Genomic DNA, 10,863 nt, shown 5'->3' on the forward strand with positions numbered 1-10,863 from the left:
CGTTCATCCGAAGTCTCGGCCTAGGCTTCGTGCAACCGAGCCCACGGTAGGGCCTCACATGTCTGATGTCTCGGCCTAGACTTCTCACTCGAGGCCACGACACGCTCCATTCCACCGAGCTTGTTCAACCGAGGTCTCGGCCTAGGCTTCGTGCAACCGAGCCCACGGTAGGGCCTCACATGTCTGAGGTCTCGGCCTAGACTTCTCACTCGAGGCCACAACACGCTCCATTCCATCGAGCTTGTTCAACCGAGGTCTCGGCCTAGGTTTCGTCCAACCGAGGCCATGGAATGGCTTCACATGTCTGAGGTCTCGGCCTAGACTTCTCACTCGAGGCCTCGACACGCTCCGTTCCACTAAGATATCGACCTAAACATCGTTCAGCCAAGGTCTCAGCCTAGTCTTCTCTCAGTCGAGGCCTCGACACAGGTTTCATACGCCTGAGGCGTCGACCTAGGTCTCATCCAACCGAGGCCGTGGCATGGCTTCACATGTTTGAGATCTCAGCCTAGACTTCTCTCACTCGAGACCTCGGCAGGGGTTTTCGTTCGCCAGGGATTCCGGCTTAGAGTTCAGTCGACGAAATCCACTAGAAACACCAATTACGCCTCCTATGCTACAGCCCGATCGCTATCGTCGCCCCTCAATAAGGATCGCATGCTCGGTCATAGTAGTTGGTAACGTCCTGGTATGATCACCGAGGCCAATTTAAACCAGTGAATACGCACATCGCTGATAGCAATCGAAACCGGCCCTTATTCTCCCGCGCCGATAACCACAACACCACACATTTAATATCGTCTTCGTCTTCCACATCCTCGACGCTGCGGGGGTTGTATACCGTATGGTGGCCGACCAGGCCGAATACCCGAGCCCGAGAACCCGAACCCGCCGACCACTCGCGAATTGAACGGAACATTAAGGTCGAATACCCGAGATCTCCGACCACTCACGGATTTAACGGAACGTTCGGTGCCCTCGGCCGAGCCCCGTACCTGCGCTAGGATGATTACGGAGAGCTTAATTAATATAATACATCGGATTAGCCCCCCTAATTTTCTGGGGCCCAATCCCTAATCACGGCCCAATAAGAACACCTATAAATAGGACCCCAACGAGGTATGTAACCAACTTTCAACTACCGCATTTATTACGCCGAGCACTTACTTGAGCGTTGGAGTGTCTTTGCAGGCACACCCCCCTCACATCGAACTACCCGGATAGGAACGAGAAGACCGAGACCCAGGATCAGACTCGCTACAACAAGGATAAGTGAAGTGTGTATCCTAACACAAGAACAAAACCTTCACGAAATAAGAGACTTCCACGTGGAGATGGATAGCACTAAAGAGACAATTACATATGTATGATGTTTTTATTTTAAAATTATATATAATTATATATGTTTTTATTGTTATAATTAAGTTATATGAACATTGTAATTTGGTTTAATATTTTATCATTAAAAATTGAACTACATATTAATTAAATAAAAAATAATTAATTATTTCAGAATTACAAAACCATAAAAATAAAAATAAAAACTCCCATTAAAAAGTCAGGGTTTATTAGTCCTAATTCGAATAATACTACTAAAATTGGAATATAAAATCATGTTTATTAGTCCTAATTCTCTAACACTAAACTGATCCTAGTTGTTCAAGTTTATTTTTATTTAAATAATACTAAAAAATATTTATAAAAAATACCATCTCACAATATATTTATCCAAATACTACTTTTTTTTCCCTAAAAAATCCCACCCTTTCCCACTCCCCTCAAAACTCGATTTCCATTCATTATTTTAGCAACCCATAGGAAGTCAGATTCCAACCTGACTTTTTAATGGGAGATTTTATTTTTATTTTTAATAAAAGTAGTTTTAAGGATTTAATTAGGTAGTTAAACCAAAGTACACTTTATTATGTGTGAAAAAAATTTGGACTAGCAACAATTATACTAATGGAAACATAATTAATATATGTCTCTATGCACCGAGAGTATTCGTGACAGAGTTAAAAAAGACTAAGTAATTATACAAATTCACGGAAAAGATACACTTGGGAGGCACAACATCTAAATTAATAAACCCTTCTTTATTTTAAAACTATTTCTTCCATCTTTTTCATACCATAATTATCTATTTTAATCATTATATTGTTCATATAACACTTTTCACAACCTTTTTTATAAAATCACTTTTTCTTTTTTATAATTTTCCGTCATATCCACCATTTTATCTTGCACTTTTTATTGATTAATTTTCTTCTCTTTGTTCTCATTGTAAAAGGAATTGTAAGCGCGCATATAATGTGTTGTATGAAAATAATTTTTCAATCTTTGATCCATGGTCCTGTGCTGTTCCCTAATACAACATTGTCATTACTAATTTATAAGTTATATTTTTTTTTCCTTTTATTGATTTAAAATAAAATGAAAATGCAAGAGGACGCAAGTTGTGTACAAAAGTCGTTGGCTTCATTCTTGGGTGGAAACTAAAAAATAGTGTTTCCGACAGCGACGCTTAAGCAAGTGATGCATGAAACACAGGTAAAACAAACCAAAACAACACAAGAAGAAGTTATTTTTTTCGCCGATAATTCAGCGTATAAAGCTGGAACACCAACGTTGTCATCATTCGAATACTTGTTGCGAGGATTATTTGATTGAAATAGAGGCAGAAAGAGAAAACATTATCGTAACAGATCTTATCTCTCATTTCATTTCCTCTATCTTTGGAGAGCTCGCTACTTCCGCTTCCACTTCCGAAGCTGCATGGCTTTTTTTCATCTCGCTCATAGCTAATGCCCTCTTATTTCAGGTATCAATCTCTTCATGTTCATGCATTATTATTCCTCTTTCAAACGCTTTTATTTCTTACTGGCTCATGCATGATGCCTTTTCTTTCCTTTTATTATATTTTGAATGTGAATTCAATGATAACATAGTCATTACTAATTGTGGTTAAATTTATCATCTTAATAAGGAATCTGCTAAAGTATCAGAGAATGAGATTAAAGGCACATAGTATGCACTTCAGATTTTTTTTGTTTTTTTGGCTTAAGGGTTTGTGGGGGATCTTGGCTTGGGATTTGTTAATTTGATACCCATTTCTAATTAAGGTTTTGTGGAACCTGTTAATTTGATACCTGAGAAAACAAGAGCACTAGATCATGGAGCTTAATTAATATACATATCAAGATAAATGAATTTTGAATTCAGACAAGTTGAGCTTTGAAAAAAATTCAAAAACGTTCCCATATTTTGCCTTGATAAACTAATTAAAATCTCAGAGATTGCCATAAACATAGATTATTGATTCCCTTTCATTAGTTGGAGAGATGTGGAAATAGCTGCAATAAACGTGGGTTGCATGGCGATGGAAAATAAGTCATTTTTTCTTCCTTTTACCATTTGGATTTATTTTCACAAAGATTTAATTAATCATTTGAAATTTAAATTAGTGCTAACTTTTTATGTTGGTCCTTAAACGTATAAATTCATTTTTTTAGTTTCTATACAAGCAATTAATTTTTACATTTTAATCTATGTCTCTATTTACTGTTAGATTTGGCACTCTTTGCATTTATTTCGAAAATGCAATCATGACCCACGTACAGATTTTAATACCTTTGTCTTGTGTGATTGAAGTTTAACAATGGATAGTCGTGGAGGCTTTAAATTAACTGGAATCAGGCAGATCGTGAGACTGAAGGAAATGCTGCAGAAGTGGCAGAGCGTGACATTACGCTCAAAAGCTGCTTCCAACATCATTCCCAGTTCCGAAGACGAGACCACCAACGACGAGAGGACCATGTTGACGATGTCACCACTGATCAACAAAAGGGTGGTGAATGTTATGAGTTGCGAATCAGATGAAGAGAGTTGCCAAAGCCCCGAACCGCTTCCACCACCGGATGTTCCAAAGGGTTACTTGGCAGTGTATGTTGGACCTGAGCTCAGGAGGTTCATCATTCCCACGAGCTACCTCAGCCACCATTTGTTCAAAGTATTGCTGGAAAAGGCTGCAGAGGAGTTTGGGTTTGATCACAGTGGCGCACTCACGCTCCCTTGCGAGATTGAGACCTTCAAGTTCCTCCTCAAGTGCATGGAGAATGAGAAGAATGGTGAAAGTGCGCGTAAGTTATTTCTATTCAATTCATTACTTAATGGCGATCTTGTTTTAGATATTTCCAATGTACACTACTAATTAGGAGTTGTTAAAACTTAGTTATGAGATTTATTAGTCCAATTAATTGTCAATATGTCCAAACAAATAGTAGGTTTTTTTAGTATCATTTTTCATCCAAAATTGTTTCCTCTAGATAATTAAATCAACTTTTGTTAGAAAGTGAGAAGATTGTTTTTTTGAATGTGCTTGACAGTAATTTCTACTTAGGGATTGATTTATTTATGAATAATGCTACACGTACAAAAAATAATATACAATTTGTATAACATTATTTTTGAGTGTATCTTTTTCCATCACTTCATTTATTATGAGGAGAGATATTATTAACGATAAAAAAAAAAAAGATACAAAAAATGATATTTTGGAAGTTATTATATAATTTTTGTTGTATGTATAATATTACTCTTTATTTATACTCACTTCGTTTCACAATAACTGTAGTTTTAACATCTGAAAAATGTTCTTAAATATATAAGTGATGTTTTCACTTTTCAATGTAATATTAATTAGTTTTTTTCGTAATATATTCTTGACTAAAACCCTAATTTAGTTCCTTATAATATTAAAAAAATTTAATTTAGTCTCATTTTAATTTTTGATTTCAATTTAGTCCCAATTTATTTTTAAATATTTCAATGTGAGACTTTCGTTCAAATTTCACAAATAATATTAAAGGTCCATGAGAATCACGCCCGTGATTCCAAATCACGACTGTGATTCTCATGGCCTGGGAACCACCTGAGATTAAGAGGTGCAAAAAGAGGTGGTGCTCCACCTGAAACTACAAGCCACCGTGGAACCAATCCATCCAAGAAGAACAACTAACATCGAGAGTGCCATTAGTCTGTATCTGAAACCAATCGGAGCCATTAGGGGGGGCAAGGTAGACCTTGGAGGAGAAATGGTTCAAGCAGAATTAGACGTGCTGAATTCCGATAACAGAGAAGCTAACAAGAACGAAGAAAGCCCTCTCCCACCAATTTGGCAAGAAGAAGATTAAGAGAGGATACCAAATTCATAACAAGAGTAGGCCAAGAAGCTCTACTCCTCTATGGTCGACCTTACGGTTGGAGAGCAAGAGGAAGAAGGATTGGGTGAAGAGGTAGAGCCTAGCAAAGCACATGACAGGGTAAAAGGTGAAATGCTGGTAGCTGACAAGAACCCTAGCGAGGGAATCAAAGTTGAGTTTTCAGTCGTAAAAGCGGGAAGTGAAGAAGGAAGAGGAAACGACAAAGAAGGGAAGGTGTTGAAGGTCGGACATGACGTTGTAGTAGTTGATCCAACGGCTCTGGATCCAGGCAAAGTTGATGAGGGTGATAGAGAGGAGGTGGACGGAGGCGCGCTCGGAGAGGAGGATGTCGGTGACAACGAGGGAGAGGAGGGGGAGGATGAGGGAAATGAGGGTGAGCATGGTGTGGCCTTTGCGATCAAAGAGGTTGGCATGGGAGAGGTCGGAGAATACATTCTTGCGGGCCTTTACAAATACATTTTGATTGGTCCCCAGGCCGTGAGAATCACGGTCGTGATTTGGAATCATGGGCGTGATTCTCATGGACCTTTAACACTACTTGTGAAATTTCAACGGAAGTCCCACATTGAAGTATTTTAAAATAAATTGGGACTAAATTGAAACCAAAAATTAAAGTGGGACCAAATTAAAATTTTTTAATATTATAAGGGACAAAATTAGGATTTTAGCCTATATTCTTTTATAAATTATTCAACTACTACAATTCAAAATAATGCATTTATTGGGATAGTAATCTATTTTAGTAAACTTGCATTAAAAAAGTGATACTTGTTCTTAATCTGTATTTAAAAATCTTAAACTGAAGTTGTTATGAGACAAAAAAAAGTAATTAGAATGATTACAAGATAATAAATAGTTGTAACTATTTTCAAGAAAATAATTAAAATATCACAAATTCCTAAGAGACATTGAACATAGCTAAAATTAGCTAAGCTACTTTGGAGGATAATGAACATTAAATGCCTATATTTTCAATATTCTCACTCAAGTTAGAGAATAGATGTTTATCGTTTCCAATTTATGTATTATTCTTTCAAAACTTGAACCACACAATCCTTTAATAATAATATCAAGTTAACCTTGTGAAGGTACATATGGAGTACAAATCAACAAATCAAATCGCTATCCAGCTTTTGCTTAATAAAATTGTTATGCACCGAGGGTTATCATACACATACACATGTCTTTACATTGGTGAGATATTGTCCGTTTTGGGCCGAGCCCTCACAGTTTTGCTTTTGGATACCACCCAAAAGGCCTCTCAACCAATGGAGACAATTGTGTGTATATAAACCCATGTCCATCCTCTTGTTTGAACGATGGAGGACTTTGCTTGTATCCCAACAATCCTGTCCTCAAACAAAGGACCACGGTTTACCCCCTCCCCTGCAGTGGAAACTATGAGTATTATCCGATGGTGGCCCACAAAGCTCACTCACACTCTGAGTGTGCTTGCATCGCCGCTCCATCATGACCTCCCTCATGACAGTGGGACACGTCTCCTAACCTTCCACCATTTAGGAAGACATTCGACATAAGGGATCTCAAACTTTGATCCACCTGCCAGCCATCACACTCGTCGAGTCGGTCACCTAATTAGACCATCGACTCTGATACCACTTATTGAGTATTGGGGTTACCACACACATACCATGTCTCGACATTGGTAAGATATTGTCCGCTTTGGGCCCAAGCCCTCACGGTTTTGCTTTTGAACATCACCCAAAAGGCCTCTCTACCAATGGAGACAACTGTGTGTATATAAACCCATGTCCATCCTCTTGTTTGAACGATGTGGGACTTTGCTTGCATCCCAACAAAAATGCATATCCACTTCAATGTGTTTAGCCATGTTGAGTTGAGTAGAATTATGGGTTATCTTAATTGTTGACTTATTATTAATGTGGAGTTTCATAGGTTCTTCCCATTTAATCTTCAAGTCTATATTAAGTGACAAATACCTTGTCCATAACTTGAATTTCAACTTAAGCACTACATCTAGCTAGCTACAACATTATGTTTTACTTTTACTAAGTTTCCTCTGAGGTGCAAAAATTGGTGGTACTAGATCTCCTATTATTATTGTCCTTGCATAGTCAATACCAATATCACGGTAGGCTTCAAGAATTATAATCCTTTGTCTTTTATATAAAATTCCTCTTCCTAGTTTTTCCTTAAGTGGACTTCTCCAAGACAGTGAATAAATTCACTAGAAAATTATCAAAATATCCGATATTTGGCATTGTGTGTGAGACAAGTAAATTATTTTTTCAACAAAATGTTGGTTGACCTCATTGTGCATTACTGCTTACCCAATTTAAATTTTGAATCTATAGTAGTACTTACAGGTTTACAAGTTGTCATACTCATCTCTTAAAGAAAATTTGTGACATATTTTTGTTGAGATATGAAAATACCTAGTTGAGATTTAAAAATGCCTTTGTTGGAGTGAGACACTTCAAATCCAAAATAATATAGTAGACTCCCAAAATTTTTTATCTCAAGCTCGTTTGCTAGATTTTATTATTTTCGATCATCATTAATAACAATAATATCATCCACATACACAAATAATAGAGTCATTTCCTTTAAAGTTTAGTAATTGATGAATAAAGTGTGGCCTTCTTGGATTTGATTGTATTTTTAGGCTATCATGACCTTGGTGAATCTCTCAAACCATGCCTAAGGGAATTGTTTCGACCATATAAAGCTTTTTTAAGTTGCATAAAGAATTGGAAACAATTTCACATTCTGATGGGATCTTCATATAGATTTTCTCCTCAAGTTCCCCATGCAAGAAAACAATTTTCACATCAAATTGTTGTAATTTTCAACCATAATTTACAGCAAGAGATAATATTAGTCAAACTATATTCATCCTTACAATAGAGAAAAGTAAGTAATTTATCACATAAGTTTGAGTAAAACTCTTAACAACCAATTTCGTCTTGTACCTCTTAATGGACCCATCCTTATATTTTATTAGTTATACCTACTTACAACCAATTGGCTTCTCCCTTTATGTAAAAGAAACCAACTCCCATGTTGTTCTTTTTCAATGCCTCAATTTCTATATCTTGGCTTGCTTCCATTTTTAATATAAAAAAATGTCTCAAAAGCATTTGTGGGAATGAATATCGAAATTAGGTTTGCAAGATATATTTTATGGGTTAGAGAAAATTTATGAAATGAGAGGTAATTTGAGAGAGGATAGAGTGGTTTTTTTTATACAATTTTTTGTTTTTTTTAAGTAAATTGGAAGATAAAATTTATATTTAATTGTTTAGGGTTTTATTTTCATTTTGAATTATAGTTTCATTTGAAGGACTAGGTTATTATCCTATTATATAAGAAGATCATAAAAAGGTTGTTTGAAATATTTATGATCTTCGATATGTATTTGAGCCTTATAAGGTAATTGTTGTCCCTCATTTATATATTAGTACTATCTTATTTTTAATCGATGAGAAACTTGGATTTTTACTGATACATACATCCTCATCATAAACATCATCAAGCTTGATACATGGATAATATTCATTAATAAATCTAGGATAAACTCTAGTATTATTTTAAAATTAGATTTGTATCTAACACAACACTAAAAAAATTGACTTGTAAAGTGTAAGTTTTTCAACATATATATACATTGGTTTGATTGTATCTTTAGTTAATGTTAGACTTAAATTTTTTCAACAACTTTAAATGCTAATATTCATTATACAATATATCAATCTAAATTTGATTAACAAGCCCCACTAAAAACACTAAAGTTATTACTTATTATACCTAAATTTTATTGTGTGGAGTCTATATGATTTTGAGTATTTTTTTTTATTAACTATAAATAATATATTCAAAAGACTTTCTTGGCATTTGTTGGTGTAAGTGGAAAAAAGCTTGATTTCTAATGAAAGGTTTTCACACAAGTGGTTAATTACATCATGTATACCTCCAACACACATGGTTAATTATTATGTTTATAACATGGTTAATTTTATTTTTCAAATGGTTAACTACTATAATAAATATTTCAATAATCTCATAACATTATTACCACTTTGGAGACAAAATTAGTCATTAATAGACATTTCAATAACCTCATAATATTATTAACCACATGTTGATAATGAATACAATCATGTCCGTTTGTTTTAATTGCTAGTGAAATAAAATTATCCATATTTATATATTTAATTAATCACATGTGATGATTAATAACTTCATAACACTTGTAGACACTTGTAGACAATATTGATCATATTTATATATATTGTTTTAACCACTAACAATGGTCAATAACCTTTGACATTATCAGTCACTGGTGATGTAAAATTAATCATTATTAAATATTTTAATAACATCAACAATTATGAAACTTTTTATATTAATCATATATTGTTAATTATATACAATTAAATTCATTTAGTTTCTAATAAATTATGAACAAAATTAATTTTATTTATATATATGTTGGGTGGAGGTAGGTATACAAATTTCATGTCTATAGTGATATTTTTCTATGGTGAAATATCATTAACCATTATGAACTAAATGCCTATTTGATTAAATTTTTTCAAAAGCACTTCTAGAAGAGAAATATGGAAAGGATAAATGAAATATGTTCCTCCATAAGTTCAAATTAATGTAAGTATAAATTTGTAGAAATTCTCTTATATTAACTTCTCTAAAATCTTATTTTTAACTTTTGCATAAGATAATTTTAGTTTATAGATAAAATTATTTCAATTTTTTTCCTAATTTTGTTCTTCTAAAACTTCATTTTGGAGAAGTTTATTTAAACATTCTCTTAGATGGTTCTTTTCTAAAGGGTGCATAAAATCAATTAATTTTAACTTCATTGTAACTACTAACAGATTTGTCTGTATTTTCCTTTTTGCTATATTTTTAGTAACCTTTGAATTTGTGGTGAAATTGTAGCTGGATGCTCGGGAACTGAGGAAGAGTAAGTAGTTGTTCCAATGTGTCTGCACGTCCAAGATCATAGGTTGGCATAAGGTGCAAAAGTTGATCTCTTTGTTACCATATTTTTGTACTGATTTCTTATTTCTTATGTATGATATAATACACTAGTTAAAAAGATTTCAGGCGCCTTGGCAGCAATTTTTTGTTAGAGGGGTTATAATTATATTTTTTTTTTTGTTAAGACCTATGCATCTCATCTTCTAGACTCACGTGCTTTTCTAACTAATTAAACGCATTTGTTTTATCATATGGAACAACTTTTAATGGACCATTCAAGGATTTGATGAAAAAGAGCATTTTTGTTTAAGCCTATAAATTTTGTTTGGGTGGTTCTCAATGCAAGCAACATTTTTCTTGGTTAAGGGTTCGTTTGCATCTTAATCATGTTTCATTGTGAGATGGTGGTTGCTTCAAATTCATATCTCAGGTCCTTCTCTGAACTTCGCATACTTCTTAGATAGAAACATTAGATATCCACATATGCATTTTCATACATGCATGAAAAATAAATTTAACTTGATTGTCGACATGAGCCTTCGTATATATTCAAACAAATATTTATTCCTTTTAGTTTCTATATTTTTCATTTAATTGATATAATAGTAATGCAACTTGTGCTTCCATCTCTGCTTATGTTTTGCTTGTAATTTTACAA

The 10,863-nt window shown here is 34.3% G+C and overlaps 1 protein-coding gene and 1 pseudogene across 1 annotated transcript; one reads left to right on the forward strand and one right to left on the reverse strand.

The window, feature by feature from the left end:
* Positions 1 to 2,592: 2,592 nt before the first annotated feature.
* LOC109803762 (uncharacterized) lies at positions 2,593 to 10,356 on the forward strand. The gene is made up of 3 exons (XM_020365438.3): positions 2,593 to 2,821; positions 3,652 to 4,139; positions 10,164 to 10,356. Exons 1-3 carry the CDS (start codon positions 2,805 to 2,807, stop codon positions 10,190 to 10,192), a joined length of 534 nt encoding a protein of 177 aa, XP_020221027.2. The 5' UTR covers positions 2,593 to 2,804; the 3' UTR covers positions 10,193 to 10,356.
* LOC145953848 (acyl-lipid (9-3)-desaturase pseudogene) lies at positions 4,619 to 6,418 on the reverse strand (annotated as a pseudogene).
* Positions 10,357 to 10,863: the final 507 nt, after the last annotated feature.

This window comes from Cajanus cajan, chromosome 1, assembly GCF_000230855.2.
Source record: "Cajanus cajan strain Asha chromosome 1, NIPB_CcT2T_4, whole genome shotgun sequence".
Lineage (NCBI taxonomy): Eukaryota > Viridiplantae > Streptophyta > Magnoliopsida > Fabales > Fabaceae > Cajanus > Cajanus cajan.